A 22,342-nucleotide genomic window follows, 5' to 3' on the forward strand; every position below is an offset into this window, starting at 1 on the left:
AACTTCAATAAACCTCAGCTTCCTCCTTTCTAAAATTGGAATAACAATATCCAATCTGTGTCTCAGGATTGATACAGAGTTAAATGGAAAAAGAACTGTGAGACTTTGGTATAAATGATCAAGAGCATTATCAGCATAGTATATCACTGCTATTCACGTACAGCTTGCATGCAATCTCAAGACTTATACAGTTTACTCAGCATACATCCACTGGAACTGTACTGATATATCTTACCTATTAAGTATCATATAATATTTTTCTCAGAGGATCAAATGACCATGCTAATCCCTTACTGAAAGTATATCCTAATCACTTAATATTCTTAAATCCTCAAAAATATAAAGGTATTTGCTAAATTCTCAGATTCCTGTATATAATTCCTCGATAAATTTGAGCTCAAATAAGGAAAATACACATCTAACTTCTGTAAAAAGTATGAATGGTATATTTCAATCCTTTGGTGCAGCACAGTGAAAGCTTTGGTTTTAAAGTTATCTTCTGTCTAATAAAAACTACTTACCTTTGCAGCACAAGCTCGTATCACCTCCTAAAAGAAATACAATACAGTAAGGAAATATTCATAATTTCATTTTAATAAAATTATCAACTCTTCTCAACTATTCCAATCTTAATGTTTTAATAACAAAAATCAACATTTGGGAGAACTTCTTTATCTATCACCCTGCAGCTGTCACTCTGAGCTGGAAAGAATGCTGAATTAAAGAAAGAGACCCAATCAATTCTTGGTAAATCTAACCTGCCAAAAGAAAAGGCACTGAGGATAAGACTCTGGAGGGCCCACATGTATCTGTCTCAAGAAAAACATGTAGTCTCAATAAACATAAGTAACAAACTTAATAAACTGGTAAATGCAAAATTCTCCAGAACACTAACATGTCTCAAAAACACACCCAGAATTAATTGCCATATATAATTATCTCCCAAATAACAATGCTCACAAATATAACTCCCACATTAGTAATTTATTTCAGAGGAAATCTAAGAATAAACACTATTGAATGACAAAGTATATGATCAGTATTGAAGGAGCTACAGAAAGGAAATGCCCATAATTCATGGGACAAGGCCAAGAGATGATCACTTCCGAAAAAGAAACTAGCAAAAGTCAACACATGAGTGATTTGAAAATTTGCTGCTAAGGAGACATAAAAAATACTCAAGTCCAAAAAGGTTAGTTAGCATGTATCATCAGCCTACAACAGAACCAGAGAAAAACGGTAATGATGAATGTGGAGTTTAGGAAAAAAGAGAACTGAAAGAGGAACATCAATTTTTTATCCAGAAATTTCTATGGGACAGATATTGTGTCTGAAGAATATTAGTAATTCGATCACTAAAAGGAGAAAGTGAAACTGCACATGATAATCTGACTCCCTGGACCAAATCTCAGCTCTAGTGCTTGTTGTCTGTGTGACACGAGTGATACTGCGTGGGCTCTGGAAACTTCAGCTTCATCTTCTGTAAAATGGGGGTAATACTAGCACCCACACTATAGGATAGTTTTGAGGTTTAAATACAATGAACATGTAAAGATGTAAAGCATTTAGCACAGGAATTCATTATTCAGTCGTTACTCATAATTAAATAGATGTTAATCACCACCAATCATTATTAGGTGAAATCTCCTGTAGGGCAGAGAAAATTAACCTTTTTTCCAACACTGGCATAAAACCATCTAATCCCTATTCCTATGACTATGCTTAATAATGAACTCTGTAATCATTAACCTGGGTTTCAGATTAATTTTTAAAAGGGAGAGTGATCTTGAGTGTTCAGGCAGCTGGAAACATATACCTTTCACCATAATTTGTTTTTTAAGTTTATAAATTAATGTTTTGTAAGACTGATTACTCCTAGTAGGTACCTCAGATTCTGTGCAAGTCTGGATGAACAGTTAAGATCAAATTCTGAAACCTCAGAATGAATGTTGTCAATGTTCTCAAGATATTGTCTACCTAAGCGATCCTTAGAATGAATTTTGTCAGTGTTCTCAAGATACTGTCTACCTAGATCCTTAGAATCTAGGCTGCTGTATGCCTCCAGGGACTGCTGTAGCAGCAATACACAGTCATGTAGGAAACAGCTTAAGGACTGCACAGTAAAGCCTCGGAGAACATAGAATACTCTATTTTTGTATTCTTTACTTATTAATGAGTAAATACCTACTCAATGCCTGCTGAACTGAACTGGCTATGCAATTCTCTCTCTCTCTCTCTCTCTCTCTCTCTCTCACACACACACACACACACACACACCCTAAACTTGCATTGCATTTTATTAAAAAAATTCCGATTGTGGTTACAAAGAAAAGTATCTCCAGTAATGCAGTCTTCTATAATACAGAAGTAATCAAGTCTTCTCTAGTAATAAATGACAGGAAACAAGAAAAAGGCATCAAGACAAAAGGTAAAAATCCAGTCAATCTAAATGTTTGTAAAATATGAATAGAGCTGCCATAGGAATAAAGATGACATTTTGTTTTTATTCCCATATATACTATATATATTATGAAAAAAAAACCCTGCAAATAACATTTGAAAAAAAGTTCAGTGAATTGTCTCAACATGGGAAAAACATGGTTTTTCAAAAAACACAGCGAAGAGAGCTTTTATTTCCAAAGGTGGCCTTCATCTTCCTCAATCCCAATGCAAACAGATATTCTAAATAATTTTTAAAAAGAAAGATGTGGTAAAAGCTAAATAATGATTCTAAGAGAAATAAATTTTTCTCTTATAATAAATTATCAGTGTGTTTCCCCATGTCTTAGATTTCATATCTTAAAAAATATCTTTCTGATTTTTCCTTTACATTTGTTTTCTTCTGCTCTTATAGTCTTTCATTTATCTGAAGATGACAGCTATGTAAGATGACGGAAAAGATACAAGACTGAGGTGATTCCAGGATGTTAAGTTTTATAGCATGAAGATCCACAGATTGCAGGAAACTTGTTCTTTTATTTTCTGTGAGTTATTTGCTCTTAAATCTGTAAAGTCATTTTGTCATGTAAAATTTTAGACAAGGGACAAATTTTCTTCCCACAGTGAAGAAACATTTTTCTTTAATTTTTAAAACTCAATTTATCTATTTGTACTTCCTTTTAAAATCCAGAACACCATATATTATTCAATAAAATTAGAATGCTAAAATATGCAAAATTACAACACTGAAATAAATTATAGTATATGTTCTAAAATTTATACTGAGAAAAAGCAAAATATTTCCCGTATATTCCAGCTAAACCAGCAGTCTGATATACCTGAAATTCTCATTTTCTCAAGGAAGAAAAGGAGATTCTCTCCTGGATTTTTACCTTTTGTAAGTACAGTCCTAACTAAAGTGCCTCAGTGATGTAGTTCCTGATATGTTTGGTTTAAAACTGGTCAAGAGTGTTCGCTTCAGCAGCATATATACTAAAACTGGTCAAGATTCCTATCAAAGGAGGAGAGAGAGGAATATTTAATAAGTGCCGGGCACTGTGCCAAAAGGTGAGAACACAAGCAACAAGTCTGCACAGTCTCTGTCTTCCTGGAGCTCAAAACTAACTCTAACTAAAAGAACTATTATGGTCAAAGAGCATAAATATTTTTAAGGATATTTAAGCTTCTCAATACATTTTACTCTTTATCTTTGAGAAACACTGTGCAGTAATTTATAACAGAAAGAATAGCACAATATTTTTTTAGCACAATATTATTAATAAGCATCCTCCTCTTCATTTTCATAATCTATTTTCTCATTTTATGGGCAATACCTGGTTTTTACAGCACTTGAGATAAAAGACCTTTTAAATATGCTTAAGGAATGTTTGTATCTACTCTCTTTGGAAGTATGTGCTTATTTCTTTTATCCATTTCTTTGTGGAAGTCTATTTTCCTTTATTGTTTAGTTTTGCATATTAAAGAGGCTGTTCCTTTAACATAATTTACATAAATACTTTCCCAGTGTTTTTGTGTTTGTGTGTTATACATATACACAAATATACACACTTCCAATTTTAAACAGCAAAACAGGTCTTGGGCTGGTTTTTACAGAAATATCAAGTCAGGAAAGCATGAGGGTTATCCTAAATTGGTCTGCTTACTGCAGTAAGTGATGTTAGAACAGACACCACAAAGGAACTATAAAAGCATAAGAAAGCCTATTTTTAAGTAACTAACTTAACTTTGTTGGATTAATATTTATTGGCACAACAATGTAAAACAGAATCAAAATGGTTTCAGAATTTCCAACTTCTCAACTGCATAAAATCATTATACATACTGTGACAGAATCGAGTCTCTGTTTCACTTGTTGCATCTTCATTGAGGAATGTTCAGTGTGGACATAGTCATCAATCTGAAAAGAGCCTTGATGAGGCAGTTTAGGACAGGTGCATAAAGCATCTTGACTTTGGTGTATTCCAGGTAATGGAAATGTTCCATTGTAGCGTTTGAACATTTCAGCCTCTTGCTGGGCAACTGGAAAAATAAAGCCATAATTAGTTTAACTCAACACAGCAAAAAACACAATGAAATAATTAAGCCATGAAATTGTAGCATTAAACAAATGATTAGAAACTGAATAATATATTTTAAAAACTGAGTAATCAAAAGACAACATGACTGACAAAATATGGAGTTTCTAATATAAAAGCATAAAAAAGGAAAAAAACAATTTCACAGATAATTTATGTCACAAAGTATTATAATTGAGCCTTGAAGGCAATCTCTTGGTTTGGTAAACAACAAACTGGGATGGGAGCCTAACTCTAAATATGTGTATACAGAAAACATTTAATATAAAAAAAAAAAAATCAAAGGCATAACAGAATAGAATTAAAGGAAAGGCAAGAACAATGAAAATATTTACAAACCCATCTCCCTAAAACAACTGTTTTCATATTCTATTTGAGTCTTTATGCATATGTACATTTTATGCAAGATACCATAATGTGAATAAAATGTAAAGTTTTTCAATTTAAATATTTTTCATATTTTTATTACTCTGTAATTACCATTTTAAAATCCTTTACAGGGCAGCCCCGGTGGCTCAGCGGTTTAGCACCGCCTTCAGCCCAGGGCGGGATCCTGGAGACCCGGGATCGAGTCCCACGTCAGGCTTCCTGGTCCGCTCCTCCCTCTGTCTGTGTCTCTGCCTCTCTCTCTCTCTCTCTCTCTTTCTCTCTCTATGTCTCTCATGAAAAATAAATAAAATCTTTTTTAAAAAAATAAAAAAATAAAATCCTTTACAACATCTCATCTAATGAAGCACTATTATTTATTTATGCATTCTCCTATTACTGAATATTTATAATGTTTTCTGTTTTTCCTCATTACAGACCATGTGTGAATGACTACTTCCATAGCTTAAATTACTTCTTAAAACAATTCTTTCTTTGGATTTAATTCCCCAGGCTGAAATAGGCGGCTGAAAGGGTGAATGTTTTTGATGATGATGATGATGACAACAAGGATAACAGCATATATGCTGTACTTTATAGTTTTTAGAATGATTTTACATACATTACCTTATTTGTAAAATAAAGGAATATGAAAATTTGTAAGCATCTATTTGTATATACAAAGAAGAAAAAATATACTGTGATCATTTAAAAAGTATTTCCTTAATTATATAATTTTTAATAGAATGCCTTTCTAAACATAACATGAAAAGTAACTGATATAATCAAGATTTGTAACAGGAAATCAATAGACCAGCCTTCAGGAATTCTGTGTACTACTAAAGTTACATACAGAAATACAAATGTGTATCTAAATGTTTCTGGAAATCAGATCCGTAACTTTTATCAGATTATTTGTCAAAGGACTGTATGAGTCAGAAAATGTTAAGAGTCGCCGATATGAAAGACGGACAGATTTTGCTACATAAACATTTAAAGACTTTTCATTAAAAAAAAAAAACTCTATAATACTCAAAATTAGAAAGCAAATGACAGGTAATACTGTTCTATCTCTGGCCAAAATAAGATTAAAAGGGACCAGAGATCTGCCCTCCTGCTTGAAACAACGAAAAACTGGATAGAATGTATAAAAGGAAGAAATAAAACTGTCTTTATAGATAGAATCATTTAGGTAGAACTAAGATGACAATGACGCAAGTGAAGTACATAAGGAAAAGCATTTAAAGAGAGACTCCCTCACTCTCAGGTCCTGGCCCCACATCTATGTAAATAAATCCAAATGGAATCTAAACAATAAAACATTAGAACTAATAATCAACTTCAGGTAAGGTTCCAGGATACAAGATCAGCACACAGAAATAATTGTATACCTATATTCAAGTAACAAAAAGTCAGAGATTGAAATTTTTAAGATATATACCACTTACAATGCCATAAAAAATATTTCACACTTTTGGAAATACTGATGAAAGATGTGAAAGACATGCACAACGAAAACTACAAAACACGCTGAAACTGAAGAACTAAACTGAGGAGATATACTATGTGCATAGTTGAAATGATAGCTATTGTTAAAATGCCAATTCTCTCAAATGATGTGTACATTCAGGGTAATCCTACTCAAAATTCTAGCAGGAGAAATTGTCAAATTCTAAAATCCACATGGAAACGCAAAGGACTAGAAGAGTTAAGACAACTTCGGAAAAGAACAAAGGGGACTTCAAGTCTTACTCTAAAGCTACAGTAATCAAGACACTTCATATTGGCATAAAGATAAATAAATAGATCACCAGAACAGAATAGAACCTAGCATGTATGGACAAGGTGTAAAGGGAATTCCATGTAAAAAGGATAGTCTCTGCAACAAATAGTGCTAGACCAATTGGATATTCATATGTGAGCAGATGAACTTCGATATATAGTTTGCACCATGTCCAAGAAATAACTCAAAATGAATCTAAATGTAAAACCAAAAACCATAAGAGCCTTTCAGAGAACATACAGGCAGAGTATTTTTGCGAACCTGGATTAGGCAAAGACTTGTAGATACAAAACCAAAAATCGATGTAAGAAAAAAATTGGTAATTTCTGACTTCATCAAAATTTCAAACATTTGTTCTTGAAGACTGTTAAGAAGGCAATTAGAAGACAAGACAAAGACTGGGGGAAATATTTGCAAATCATATATCTAATAAAGCACTACTTGTACAGAGAAAACCTAACTCTTAGAAGTCCATAGTCAGAAAACAAGCCAATTATAAACTGGGCAAAAGATTTGAACAGACACTTCACGGAAGAAGAAAAATGGATGGCAAATATGTACACGAAAAAGGGGCTCAACATAATTTGTTACTAAAGATAAGCAAATTGAAATCACCGCGAGATAGCACTGTACACCTATGAGAGGGGCTAAAATTAAAAAGACTGACTACTTCAAATTTAGCAAGGCTGTGGAGATACTAAAACATTTATATACTGCTGGTAGGAAGGTTAAATGGCCTAACCACTTTCAAAAACAGTTCGGCAGCTTCTTAAGAAGTTAAATGGACATCTGCAATTGGATGCAGCCCTGCTACTCTTAGAAATTTCTTCAGAAATGAAAGCACGTGTTCATACAAAGACTTGTAGATACATATTCTTAGCAGCTTATTTCTCATAGCTAAAAGGTGGGTACAACCACAACACCCATCAACAGGTGTATAGAAAAACAAACTGTGATCTATCATAAAATGAAACAATATTCAGAAATAAAAAAAATGAGCTACTGATAAAATCTAAAATATAGATAAATCTCCAAGTAATGAGTGACAGAAGCCAGACCAAAAAAAGGCTACATGGTATAAAGGTCTCACTTATATAAAATTCTAGAAAATGGAAATTAATTCATAGTGATTGCCTGGGGGAAGGAGGAGGTAGGGAGAGATTTCAAAGGAACACAAAGTAACTTACAGATGATGGATATGTTTATTATCTTCATTGAGATGATGGTCTCAGAAGTGTTTAAATATATCTACACTCATACAGTTTACTGCATGTCAATTATACCTTAAAAATGCTATTCGTACCAAAAAAAAAAAAAAGAGCAAATGACAAGCTAGTGATAAAAGGGGTTAATATATATATTTTTAAGATTTTATTTATTTGAGAGACAGAAAGCACAAGCAGGAGGAGGGGCAGAGGGAGAGGGACAGACATTCCCCACTGAGTGGGGTACCAGATGTGGGTTCCATCCCAGGACCCGGAGATTATGACCTGAATCAAAGTCAGATGCTTTTAACCAACTTAGCCACCCAAGCACCCTGGGGGTTAATATTCTTAACATGCAAAGAATCTCCACAAAATGAATTAAAAATGACTAATCTAACAGAAAATGGACAAAGAATCACTACAGAAAATTCACAAAAGAACCATGCAGCCAATAAAAATATATTCAACATCACCAACAAGAAGAAATAGGGGGGAAAAAAGCAAATTAGAAAGTGATGGTTTCTTTTTTTTTTTTTTTTGCCTGTTTAACTGATCCAGTATACCTCAAGATACTTTTTCCTAAGAAATGAACTGAGTAAGAGGTGTGTACCAAAGTACTGCTTAAAATACTGAAAAAATATCTAACAGTGGAATTGTACAATAATCATTTAAATAAATTATGGTGTATACATTTAATGAAAGGGAATTCAGCCACTAAAGTTATATATAGAAGTCTAATTGCCATGATGAAATATCGCTAATGCATTATTAATCAGAGACAAAATAGTTTTTAAATACAATAAATACACAAAAGGATGATCAGTTTTTTTAGTCACCAACCTTAGCTGCAACAACCATGAATGTGAGATAGCACATACAAAACACTTTCGGTCCCTGATCACCATATTCATGCCCTCCTTCATTTACACACTCTAAATAACGCACAGCTCCATACTAACAGGCACTCTATTCCTGCAGACCCTGATGATGGAAGGACTGGGGAACATTTACTGAGGTCTCCTCAGACCTGCTTACCATTCACTCTTTCAGAGACAGATGCTCCTTCCTCAATACCAATTACTGTTCTCACATGGAAGTGTAGCTGCTTCTATATTTATATTTTCATAGGTCTGACTGCTATTTTTCAGTACATATTTTGGACTTTCTTTCATAGCACTCTGACAATTCACTCCCAAATATCCAAAGATTGTTTAAAGAACAAGAGAAAACTCTGAAGCTGTAAAAGAAAAGTGCTCTATGAATTGGAAATTGGAAGGCTTATGGGCCAGGGATGAATGAATCAACAGGTGAAAATTATGTTTCACAATCTTTGCCTTATTTGTTTTTCAAAACTGTCCTTTTGAACACTTCATTGTTGTTTGTTGTTATGAATGGAAAGTAAAGCTGGATTTGAATATTTAATGGCATTTCCTGACTCCCTGTTTTTCTGTACTTGCTAGTTATCTATCAGTCAACCATGATTTCACTTTAATCTATGAGTGGCTATGTGCAGAAGACATAAACTTGGGTATAAACAGTTATACAGGATAGCAGGATTTTGGTATTTATCTTATTCTTTTTGCAAAATTGTGTTTTATAAGTATTATGCTATGCTAAACATGTATTATATTTTTTAACTGGTAAAAAATAACAAAAATCACTGCCTAAATACTTGTTTATTTTTTGCAGTATTAGGATGCCTTTCAGAAAGAATTAAAATGGCCTACATAGAGGCAGATTACAAAAGAAAACATCCAACAATTTATGAATACTTATTTCTGTTGTTTAAGGGGAATTTTCCATACAAAAGCCATCTCACTGGATTTCAAGGAGTCACATTAACACCTAACTTTATCTTTAACACTTCTGGTGCTGTGAAGGCAGCCATAAAAAACAATCTGCAGAACTATTCACAAAGACCTAGTTTCTCAGATACTAGAAACAGAAGCTACTTACAAGTTTTTGCATCCTATCCCTCCTTAACCCTCCAGAAGTATATACATCTATCTGTGTAACACTATACAGATTTCACTGTAAAATAGGTCATAATTGATGCTTTCTGAAATTCACTCAAGCTCTGTGCTTCTAACATTTCAAGCTTTCTGAAACATTTTTATATAGGCCATGATTGGGAGTATGATGTTGTAATTAAGTAACTATTTCTTTACTTAGTCATTTTGTCTTCTTCGGCTAATTTAATTTTGTACATTTAAAACTCTAACCTAACCTGATAAAACTCAAAATTTTAACAATCTCATATCCACAACTTTTTGACAGCAGGCTCTGGGAATACAAGTGGTCCCCACTTGGGGTCTGAATCTTTTGAAGGTCAACAAGAAATTACTGTTATGTGCTAACTGGTGTAGCAGAGGAATCCACAAGGGGCTGAGAAACATAGACTGGGCAACTACATTTGTTTAAAGGAACATTATACCCATCAAATTACTTCCAAATCTACCTACAGCTGGCTATAGTTGGGGATTCTAAATTTTGCACAATTAAAAAAATTGTACAATGTTTTCATAACTGATAATCAAATTTTGATTTATAATAAGCTCAGTGCTTTTGTGTATGTTCTGGCCTTAAACAATTATAAGAAATAGCGTGGTTTTCTCAGGAGATTTTTATCTTTATAGGAGGAAGAACAGAGGAAATAAGATATTTTTAATCAAGAGCCCTTGGCATTTGAAGTGAATACAAAGTTTGTTATTATTTAAACCTAAGTTTACTTATGTTACTGACTTTATAATAATAAAGTACAACAAAAACCAAAATATCTTCCTCTTATAATATATTAATATTAAGACTGCCTTCTGGTTCAACACTTAATCCCTTTGTTCAAGACCTATTATTAAATATAGTTCTGTTACTGCATACAGTCATTTTACTGGATACTTAATTCTTTTACTTATAAATGATTCTATTTTTAATATAGTATTACTGTAAGCTATATAGTAGGTCTACTGTGCTAGGTTCCTAGCAGTCAGCAGTTATGCAGCATCCTCTTTTCCTTCCTCTAGCATTTGCTGTGTAGGTAATTTATGTGGTCTGAGTGTTTGTGTCCCCTTGAGAGTCCCATGATCTAACGCCCAAAGTGGTGGTACTTGGAGGTGGGGCCTTCAGGAGGTGATTAGGTCATGAGAGCAGAACCCTCATGAACAGGGCACTAAGTTCTCCTTAAAAAAGAGGCCTCAGAGAGTTCCCTTACCCCTCTACATGTGAGGTTACAGCTAGATGGTACCATTCTGTGAACCAGACAGTGAGCTATCACTGGACACTGAATCTGCCATGCCTTGATCTCAAGGATTTCCTAGCATTCAGAACTGTGAGATAGAAATTTCTGTTGTTTACAAGCCATGAAGTCTCTGGTATTTTGTTATAGTAGTCTGAATGGACTAGGATAAGAATGTTCAAGGGTTTATGATGCTTTTTTTAAATTGTATTTTACAAGGCCTGACTTGTTTCAGCTTCAGCTAATCTGAAGAAACTATGTGGATGGACCAGAGAAGTTCTATTGAGTAACGCTTTGACTCTAGTAGCCTGGGTATATTCAGGAGAACTTGTGTTACTAACGAAACTGTCCAAAGTTTTCTATAAGAAAGTGTAACAGATTCACGTCTCAAAGCCAACCAAAAGCAAGAGCATCTACCAGCATCCAGTAATCTGTTAAGTGAACACCAAAATATAATAAACTATCTCCAAATTGCTGATGTACATACTATTATTCTTTTGTTGATTTCCTATTCCATTATCAATCAATTTTCATACATCATGCTATGCAACTAAACTGTGTGACGCGTATATTGCTACAGAAAACAGCTAGGAAAAAAAAAAAAAAAGAAAACAGCTAGGATTTCTACTGTATCCTGGGTCAGGAGCTCTTAATATATCTCTGCTCCATGCTATACTTTATAGTTTCATTTTTGCCTTTGATGAAACACATACATAAAACAGGACAGGTATTTTTATTTTACATGTTAAAAAACAGATGCAAAAATGCTAAATTACTTGACCAGGGTCAAACAGAAAGTGACCGTACTTTTAGAACCCCAATGAGCTAACTCCTACTCCAGCCTTTCCCACCATCCTGCTATTTTGCACTGTACCATTCTTCCCTCTTGGTGCACTTTCAAAGCACAATATAAGCATTAAAAAAAAAAGAAAAAAAAAAAAAGAATGCCTGGATGACGAACTCAGGACTCTGGTTTATGCTCAAAGCCAGTTTTTCATATGTCCTGAATCCTTGAATGACATAGCCTTTCAAATCAAAGTATCCATTATATGGAGAATATTAAAATAGACTTCAGGATATGACCAAGAAACAGGTAGTTTAAGCATGCCTTCTAATATGGCACTTCTATCTCTTAATTTTCCTAATAGGGTAATAACATATTTTAAACTATGACCTATAATCAGTTATATACGCTACTGCATAATCTTATCCAAGTATGAGAATTGTAACTGAGTTTCTTTTTGAATCATTAGTCATTAATACTTTAAGAACACTATTACATTTTACAACTATGCATATTAAATTAGTTTCAACCAGAAACACTACCTTGTTGCAAAATTATTATAAAGTTAGTTAACATTAAGACTGAGTACATAATAAAGCTAATTCATATTTTGGGTTATACGGAGAATACAATCACTTAATGCCTTTTAATCATCCGCAACATTTGTAAAAGAGTGAACTATTAATAATACTAGATAATGAAAATTCCTTTTAGTCTTAAGGGCCCCTCCTAAATATCAAAATTGAAAACAAACAATACACTGTTTTAAGAGTATGGGCTCTGGACTCGGACAGCTGGGTAAACTTTAACATTTACCAAATGTGTGACCTTATGTAAATTACTTCATTCTCCCTGTGCCTCAGTTTCATCATCTGCAAAATGAGGGTATTAATAGCATCTACCTTGTGGGGTTTTGAAATAACTATATGGAAAAATATACGTAAAATGTTCATAAGAGTAGGGGACACACAGAAATGTTTGATAAATGTTAGCTAGTACTACCACTATTATTATTAGCACCCAATTTTCTCACTGATTATGACTTTCATTCTGTATTTTTATAAAATCAAAGGGAAAATGCTATCCTATAGGATTTTAAATTCTTATTTCCAACACTTCTTGCACATCAGTAATGTGCCAGGCACTACGTTAGACATAAGGAATTGCAAACACCATGGATTTTTGGTCAATGAGCAAGTTACATAACAAATTTTTTATAGGAACATAAAGATATACATTGCCTTGAACTCTGGTACAGTATGTCACACTGTGAAAAACAAAGCTATCAACAACAATGGTGTAGGCGGTTGTTATCAAATATGAATTTTAGAAATATAATAAATAGAATAAATTCCATTAAGCGTCAATGGTAGAGACTGCTGTTCAGTGTAACAAATTTTGCCAGAGGTTTCATCAACCACTTGGGAAGCACAAAAGACTGGAAAAGAGCATGGTAATCTGAGTCTGACTGCTGGACTTTATAGCTCTGCTCAACTTGGCACACAATAGATGCTCAATAATTTATTTGTCTTGTCTAAGATACTATGACTAAAGAAGTATCCAGGGTTAACACTGATTCAGAGAAGAGACTGCCACCTAGTGGAAAATTAGGCTCATCACCTGGGATTAGAAAATAATGCTGAGAACTTCCCAAATTAACTAACACTTGATACTACTTAAAATACTACACATATATTCATTGTGTGTCATATTCATTGTGTGTCCCGAATATACACATATATTCGGGATATGTAAGGGTAATAAAAATATTAATAAGTCTCCATCTCTGCTGCCTACAAAGTACAGATGATACAAAGAAATCACTCCACAGAGAGGCATAAAGTAAATGGTATTGCAGAAAAAAAAAAAAAAAAAAAAGGTTTGCTTATCAGAATCAAAAGCTAGTATTTCAGGAAATTTGCTAAAAAGGCAGGATAGTGTAGCAAATAAGAGAATAGTCTCCAAGTCCAGACTGTATGGATCCAAGTCCTGGCTTATGTAAAATGAGGATAATTATAGTACCTATCCTAAGATCATTGTGAAAAATGAAGTAAATATATGTAAAGTGCTTAAAACAGTACCAGGAACAAAGAAAGTGCTTCGTAAGTATTAGTTATGTTTATCATTACATGTAGAACAGGATCCTAGAGATGGAGATAGACGAATATTAATCCTAACCCTAACCCTAACTGCTGATGTCTGGCTTCATAAACTTAATGCAGAAGCCGTTTCTTCTGACTAGCATTATTATGGGAATCCTAAAAGTACATTATTTGTGGTACTCTGTGACTAAATTTTGTATTACCAGATGATTAACCCTTTCAACAACAGGCAAATAAAACTGCCTTCTGAAAGTAAAAATTGTATTTCTTACCAAAAAAAGCAAAAAGTCAGTAGAATGAAAGACCCAAAAGACCACAACTTGAACATATGCTTAACAGGGAAAGACGCTTGCTGACTCTTCACAGATTTTGCTAGAACTGAAAGACAGATGATACATTTAGCTACCACTGTGGTCTCATTAGCAGCTTATTTAACTTACCAAAAAAATGAGTCTACTCCATTTTCCTTGAAAAATACCTAAATGTATGAGCATTCGGATAAATAGTATTTAAAAATCATGTAACTGTTCAATCTTTCAAATTTTATACCATTAAAACATTTATGTAAAGATACATGTAAACTTTATTTTCAGATAAGAAAGTTTGGGCAGAATATTTTTGCATTAAAAATGAGTAAAATATAAGGCAAACCTGTAAAAAGCTAATAATAAATAAGTTTTAATGAAAAATCTAAATACTATTGAATTGATGATTACAGCCTGAATTTAATGAGTAAAATATTTTAGAGTCTAAAACTTTTTGTTTTCTTATGAATACCAGTATTAACCATTCACAAGAATTGTGCTAAATCTTGGATTACTTGGCATTATGTAACCTCTTCCTAAGCTTCCTCATTTTAAAAACAGGCAGTAAAGAGTTAGGAAAATGTGTTGAAACATTTTGAATTTTATTTGTAAAGGTGTTAAGGTGTTAGTATACTGAAAATTGTGTTCTAAAATCATGGCACAAGATAATTTTAATTTCATGTGTATTATTTGAACATTTTAATTTCTGAAACACTTTGAATTCCTTCCTCTTCTACATAAATACAGTACACATAAAATGTCCTTAACTTCATGCACTTATTTCCTAATACAACTGACCCAGAAAGGTACACACTCTAATAAATAAAGGGCTGCCAACAGAATTAATAAAAGAGCGGGGAAAAACTTTTTCTCAATTCCCTTTCCATATAGAGGTGTTTATCAGCATGTTAAAACCTCAGTTCCCACAAAGTATATATGGGTTAAATGAGCATGACAACAACCCATTTTACCTTTTTCCTTGTTTCAATATAGTCCTTATTACATTTATTATATTCAATTTGCAAAGTACTTTCACAGTCCCTGCCTCACAGTATCCTCACAAATGACTCTCTTAGGTAGCAGAGGTATGGACATTAGTTGCGCCACTTACCAGATAAGGATATGGAGCTTCAGGAAGGCAAGAGGCTTGTACACTACAGAAATAGAACTGAACCTAAGACCTCTGTTTTTGAACTCCTAAAAATGCTTTGCTTTCTGCTTACATTTCTAGAATGGACTTCTTAGTCTAAAAGCCTACTATCAAAAAACCAAATTGGCAAACCAAACTGGCTAACCTAATGATGGAAAACCTCAATCAGTGACAAAAAAAATACTGGGGGAAAAAAAAAGATAAAGAATGGAATTTCCACTTGCACTTGTAGTGAAAACTGCAAAAGCCTATAAAGCACATTAGGAATTGAAGGGACACTGTGTGAAAGCTCTAAAGGTTCTGAGGAAACAACTGTGCCGCCTGCTTCTGTAAAATAGTCCCAGTGACGCGGTGCCTAGGTGTGACTCCCCTTCAAGTGAAGAGTGAGTGCATGCACAAAGAACGGCCTGTGTGTGTTTGAACATGGGAATGGTCTGAATATGAATGGTTTGAATATGTGTTAGAGAAATTCGGTATCTCTTCCTGGTAAAATTTTTCAAAAGAAATCTCAATTTTACAAATTTTTTTTCTAATATGATTTACCTGGATAGCATAATAAAATTCATAAAATGATCAACAATTTCAGGCTTAGAACTTAACTGTCTAATAATTTAGCACTTATTATAACCATTAACCCATAACTAATTAACTGCTAAGCAATATCTGTATTAACACAATAAATGTAACCACTCCCATTTCATTTAAGACTTTCTGCCAAATAATTCCATGTTGATATTACCTATGTATTTGTGTATTTATGTATTTATGACATTGTGTGTGTATCTCTCTAGCTTAGCAAAAACAGCAAAAGATGATACTTGACATCCTAAACAAATCAGAGACTACTAAAGACCGTTTTATTTTTGAACAAGATTTAATATATAAAGAAAATGGAACTGGGTTCAGGGAGTGACATTAGTACAAATAATGCAGAACAATGAAGTCCTAACCTCAGGACAGAAATTAAAGAAATGTATAAAAAGTAACATAAATCCAAATAATTTTAAGAATGCCATATTATTCCTCAAAAATGTAGTCAGAGTCTTTGTTTCCTTATTTTTTGTCAGAATGACAGAATAGTGTAATTTTAGAGTAGAAAAAGACATTAAATTTCTAATTCCAGATCTTGTTTTCATAGACATTTGAGGTTTTGCCTTCCTTCTAGGGTAAGAGATTCTTAAGACTGTGACTTATTACAACAATGTGCTTTAGTGAAAAACAAAACCACGGAATGAGAAACTAAATATTCAAATGAAAACATTAAAGATCCTTATTTCCTAAATGTTGTATATCTTTTAAATGTAGTTAACACATTCTCAAATAATTTTTAGGTGAATTTTATTTATTCAAATTTAAAAAGAAAGTGATGATTACCTTTCTGTGATTCCAACAAAGGGGCACAACAATTTATGTGTACCTTTGCTGACATTTAAACTCCATAACAGTGCTTATGGAAAAATAAAATATCCTAATACAATAATAATGTAATGTATTTAATCTGTTTGTGTCTTAAAACATATTCAAAAGAGCTTCATTAAAACAAAGGTTGATAGTTGTCACAAAGCTCATGATTCTTGGTTCCGTCTAAAAGTTACTTGAAATACTCTACTTATCAGCAGTGAACTTACCATAGAAATCGTAAATATACAGAAGAATTGGCTCATTCTGCCCAAATGCACAAAATGCAACCATATTTTCAAGCGGGTGATAAGAAATGTCTCGAATGGGTGATTTGAATGGCAGGTCAGAATACATTGCTACTTGTTCTCCTAAGTAAAAAAAGACATTTAATAATTTGCACTATCTCAAATTTCTCTCATTAGAAGATTATTCTGTAACTTACTAAAAATAGTTCTAGGAATAACAAAGCTTGCATTATTTACATGAAAAACTCAAATACTTAAAAATAGTCATAGAACTCATATTAATTATTTTTCATCGTCTTGAATCTCCTCTTTCTACTTCTCAACCCAACCTCTTCAATGAGGTTTTTCAAGACACAAAATTTTTTTAAAAAGAGCTTAGCAGGATAGAAGTACCTAACTGAGAAGTGACAGCTGGGCAAATGCAAATTCATAACAAAGAACTCAGGGAGGACTGGGGTGGGGGGTAGGGGGTAGGCTATGGATTCTAGAACTGAAGAAACTGGCTGAATGAGTTTGGTAGGGAATTCATTTTTCTACTTTTTCCAGAAACTGAGGTACCGCCTGCTTTCAAGATACATGATTATTCATGGCTAAAAGAAGCCTGTAATGGAGGTCTAAGGAGCATATGAAAACTGGAGCTCAAAAAGCAAAAAAACCAAGATCTATTTATTGAAGTAGAAAAGAGATTTAATGCTTCCAAACTGATACTAAAGTATCAACACTCAGTAAGAAAACAAACAAACAAACAAACCCAGGGCGAACTGATTAGTCAAAAATGCCTAAAGGAAAGATGGAGAGAATGTGCATTAAGGAGGGCACTTGCTGCAATGAGCTAGGTATTGTATATTTAAGTGTTGGATCGATAAATTCTACACCTCAAAAATACTACGCTGTATGTTAACTAACTGGAATTTAAATAAAAGCTTGGGGAAAATATCAACAGAATAAACACAGTGAACCACAAACTACTGATTAAAGTTACTTTAAATTTTATAAAATTCTCTCCATTTATTGCTAACAAATGTTTATGTGGTTTTAGCTTTTCTTTTGAAAAGCAAAGGTAAGGCACCAATGAACTTCCCAATGTAACAGCTTACTGTACTGGGAAAATATTAATTAGCATAATTGAAGTAAATCCCTTTTGTTTTTTCTCTTTTAAGGATTTTTACTTTTAAGTACTCTCTACACCCATGTGGGGCTCGAACTTATGATCCCAAGGATCAAGAGTCGCATGCTCTATCAATTGAGCCAGCCAGGCATCCCAGATAAATTGCTATTAAGTTTCAGACAGCAAAACTTTGAGAGGAATTGATTTATTTCTAATAAAAAAATATATTACAGCTGTTTAGCCGTTTGTATACCCACTTACATCCCAAGTTCAGCTTATAAGTATTTTGTATTACAATCTTGATTAAGAACTTCTCTTAATACAGCATAGGGAATATAGTCAATAATACTGAAATAACTTTGTATAGTGACAAATGGTAACTACACTTATTATTGTGAGCATTTCGTAATGTATATAACTGTTGAATCTTTATGTTCCTTGTACACCTGAAACTAATATCACATGTCAACCACAATGAAAAATACTTCTCATAAGATTGACAATATCTCATTATAACACAAGGATAGAATAAGCCTTGAATTATAATGTGAAATTCTAAATCCATGAAGATATCAAAGCAATAAAGGCCAAAGTTAATATAAATTTAGTCGACAGCAGAGTCCCATTATCAGCTTTCCCATTTTGAAAAACATAACTGAGAACCTGAAATCAGAATTTCCTTGAAAATTATTCCACAAAATGGTAGTTTCCACACCTCTTCAAAAACAAAAGCAATCCAAAAAAATTTTTTTAAGATCAACGAAATATTTACCTGTTTCTGGGTTCCAAACATATACTATACCATCCTCACTTCCAGCAAAGAGAAAAGTCCCACATGGCGTCAAAGTACTATGAATTTTTTCCCGGTAATTTGCTGCACCTACAAATTTCCTTGCTGCTAATCTACAAACAAAAAAGATTTCACAAATGTAACCTTACTCACTGAAAAGACTGATAAAAAAAACCTTCTCTTTTAAAAACTTTTTTTTTTAATACTTCTTTTGCATTTAACAATTTTTTGAGAATCTGTTATGTGGGAGACATTCTACAATGATGCAGAATAATGAAGAGGGAGTCCCAGAGCTCAGGGAGTTTATAATTTAGCAGGAGAGAGAAAGAATGCATTAATATAAAACAGAAATTGGATGCAGGAAGTGTCACAAAAGAACAAAATGAGTACTTTGAAGATTTGGATGAAAGTGATTATTTCTAGCTGTGAAGAGGGAGCTTCCTTTATAGAAGTGGTATTTGGGGATCCCTGGGTGGCGCAGCGGTTTGGCGCCTGCCTTTGGCCCAGGGCGCGATCCTGGAGACCCGGGATCGAATCCCACATCGGGCTTCCGGTGCATGGAGCCTGCTTCTCCCTCTGCCTGTGTCTCTGCCTCTCTCTCTCTCTCTCTCTTTGACTATCATAAATAAATAAAAATTAAAAAAAAAAAAAAAAAAGAAGTGGTATTTGAGTTGGTTACTTAAAAATGTACAAAACTGTTATATTCCATTTTTCCCATGTGATAAATTTTAAAAATCACACAACGAGTAGTTGGATTCTTACAGGAATATTACACAAAAATATTATTAAATCATCTATTAAATATGGTATATAACCTTCTAGACTTTTTCATTTGTGAATAATAGCTAACATTATTTTAGTGCTCACTATGTGCCAGGTAAGCACTATTATCATCCTTGGTTTACAGAGAGGTCATTACATACAGTGTCCCAACATATGCTTTTTCTTTTTTTTAACAATAAATCATAATAATGGCCTTCTGTGTCAGGAAATACTGATTATGATTATGCATTCGTTTACTAGGTATATTTTATCACACTCTAAACATTCCTTAAGAAATCATCTACTATGGGACAACACTTAGGATATCTGTAGCTTTCCCCTACCATGAACATGAGTTCCATGAACAATCTTGTGTATATATATTTTTTCACTGTTTTATAACTATTTTCACATAAATTCCCAGACCTCAGGTTACTGGCTCAAATATTTCTGGAGTCCTTGTTATATGGTATAATGTTTTAAGTACTTTACATGTGTAAACTAATTTATTCCCCACAAAACCCTTATGAATATGGTTTATTATTTCTCCCATTTGAGTGAGGAGAAAAGAGAGGCACAGAATAATGGTTAATCAGTTGGTCAGGGATGAAAAAGGCAGTATTTGACTCTAAGCAGTTTGCCTCCAAAGCTCAAGCAGGATTCTAAACTGAATACTGTACACTACTTAAAAAGAGAATAACCAAATTCTTTAGGCCTAGCCTTCTAAACATGGCACTAATCCATTTCTAAAAAAATTCTCTCTCAGCACTCCTTATCAAGAAATTAATGCTCCTACAGACTTACTCACCCTGCCTTGAACACAACTTCTATTATCCTACCTTGGAATTTTATTCCAGGATCTTCATATTTCCCACCCTCCTGATAACACTTCTGTCTTACCTAAATTCTATCCATCCTTTCAGATTGAGCTCAAAGGCCAGCCTCTCCATAGAGCCTTTAACAGAAGACTATAGAATAGCCATCATCACCTTTACCTGTTGCCATGAGAGATATAATCCTTTTATGAAATATTTACAGTCATTAAAATAATACATATCAAGTACTTGCTATCTTCCAAGCGTGACATGGGTATTATGTATAAAAGAAGAATAAACAGATTCCAGTCTTAGAAGATCTCACAATTTAGCCTAATTAAATGTCTTGTGTTATTCTGGAGGCAGTATAACTAGATTATAAACTCCTGATGAACTGCTCTGAATTCTCCAATTGCACTGATGCCTATATCCTAAACAGCTCTGCATAAACAATGAAGTCCTTACCAGTTAGCCCTACAAGTGAATTGTAGAATAAACCAGTATAGATCACATTTTCCTTTCTAAACACAATAATGAAATCTAATAAAACTAGAGTTCTCATTTGTTTTATTGGTACACTTAACACCAAAACAAAAGCATAGAAGACCATGCTGTTTTTTTCAGAACTCTGCTTCTGCTTTTTATATTTAGGAAATTTCCTTTTTTAATTTAGAAATAAAACAAAATAAGAAAAACAAGGATATATTGATCAAAAACCATCTCATTCTGTTACGATATTATATCGTAGTACTATGCTATACCATTATCATAGAGATAAAAGATATTCTAAGGCAAAAGAGAATTAAGAATTATCTTTTTTTTAAATTGTAACAACAGGGCAGCCTGGGTGGCTCAGTGGTTTAGTGCCTGCCTTTGGCCCGGGGCGTGATCCTAGAGTCCCAGGATCAAGTCAGGCTCCCTGCACGGAGCCTGCTTCTCCTTCTGCCTGTCTCTCTCTCTCTCTCTCTCTCTCTCTCTCTCTCTGTGTGTGTGTGTCTATCATGAATAAATAAAATCTTAAAAAAAAAAAAGATTTAAATTGTAACAACAAAAAGCAACTGACTATATTTCAGCTCCAGAACTATTCACATTTTGAGCCAGAAAATTCTTTGTGGAGGGACTGTCTTATAAACTGTAGAATACTTAGCAGTATCTCTGGTCTCTATCCACTATATACTATCTGATCTCTATCCACTAAATACTAACATTCAAAAATGCCTTTAGACATTGTTAGACGTCTTCTGAGAGGACAAACTGTCTACTTGAGAACCACAGCTTCATTTTATACGTATGAATGAACTCATTTCTTATTCTATGAGTCAGTCAGTATTGACCTGTCAATACTGAAATATATACTTACATTCGGAGATCCATAATTCTCAAAGTACTGTCTTTGGTATGGATTAACAATCGTTTTCCATTGGGATGAACCTCCAGATAACTTATGGGAATCCCCTTAAACTCACTCTCTTTAATTTCCTAAAATGATTTAAAAAGATTATAAAAATATTATCACTTTACAGATTGTCTAATATAAAGCCCCTTTTGGAGTACAAAACTAATTTAAGGAAGTCATTTTTTATCGTAATTTAAAGTATTTTTTTAAATTGTTAGCAAAAGGAATTCTAGGAACTTCACTTACAGGTTGAAAATACAGCTGACAGTATGTCTTTTTTGATTGTTATGTAATACCACATTTAATTAGCATTTCTGTAATGTATTCCCAAATAAGCACTTCATAAAACACAACTTCTAACTT

General features: G+C 33.4%; 1 protein-coding gene across 9 annotated transcripts in view; it reads right to left on the reverse strand.

The window, feature by feature from the left end:
* Window positions 1-22,342, reverse strand: part of AHI1 (Abelson helper integration site 1) — a 203,085-nt gene that overhangs the window by 123,110 nt on the left and 57,633 nt on the right. For 8 of the 9 annotated variants that reach the window (XR_005985976.1, XM_041743284.1, XM_041743282.1 and 5 more), the window contains exons 16-20: window positions 21,944-22,062; window positions 18,989-19,119; window positions 17,091-17,231; window positions 4,283-4,479; window positions 522-548 (exon numbers count right to left, since the gene is read on the reverse strand). Coding sequence is in view for 8 of the 9 variants with exons in the window: in XM_041743284.1 (XP_041599218.1) it covers window positions 522-548; window positions 4,283-4,479; window positions 17,091-17,231; window positions 18,989-19,119; window positions 21,944-22,062 (615 nt within the window). In the remaining variant the exon portion in view is untranslated. Of the gene's footprint in view, window positions 1-521; window positions 549-3,372; window positions 3,452-4,282; window positions 4,480-17,090; window positions 17,232-18,988; window positions 19,120-21,943; window positions 22,063-22,342 lie in introns of those variants that run through there. The other variant, XM_041743286.1, reaches the window with a different exon arrangement.

This window comes from Vulpes lagopus, chromosome 2, assembly GCF_018345385.1.
Source record: "Vulpes lagopus strain Blue_001 chromosome 2, ASM1834538v1, whole genome shotgun sequence".
NCBI lineage: Eukaryota > Metazoa > Chordata > Mammalia > Carnivora > Canidae > Vulpes > Vulpes lagopus.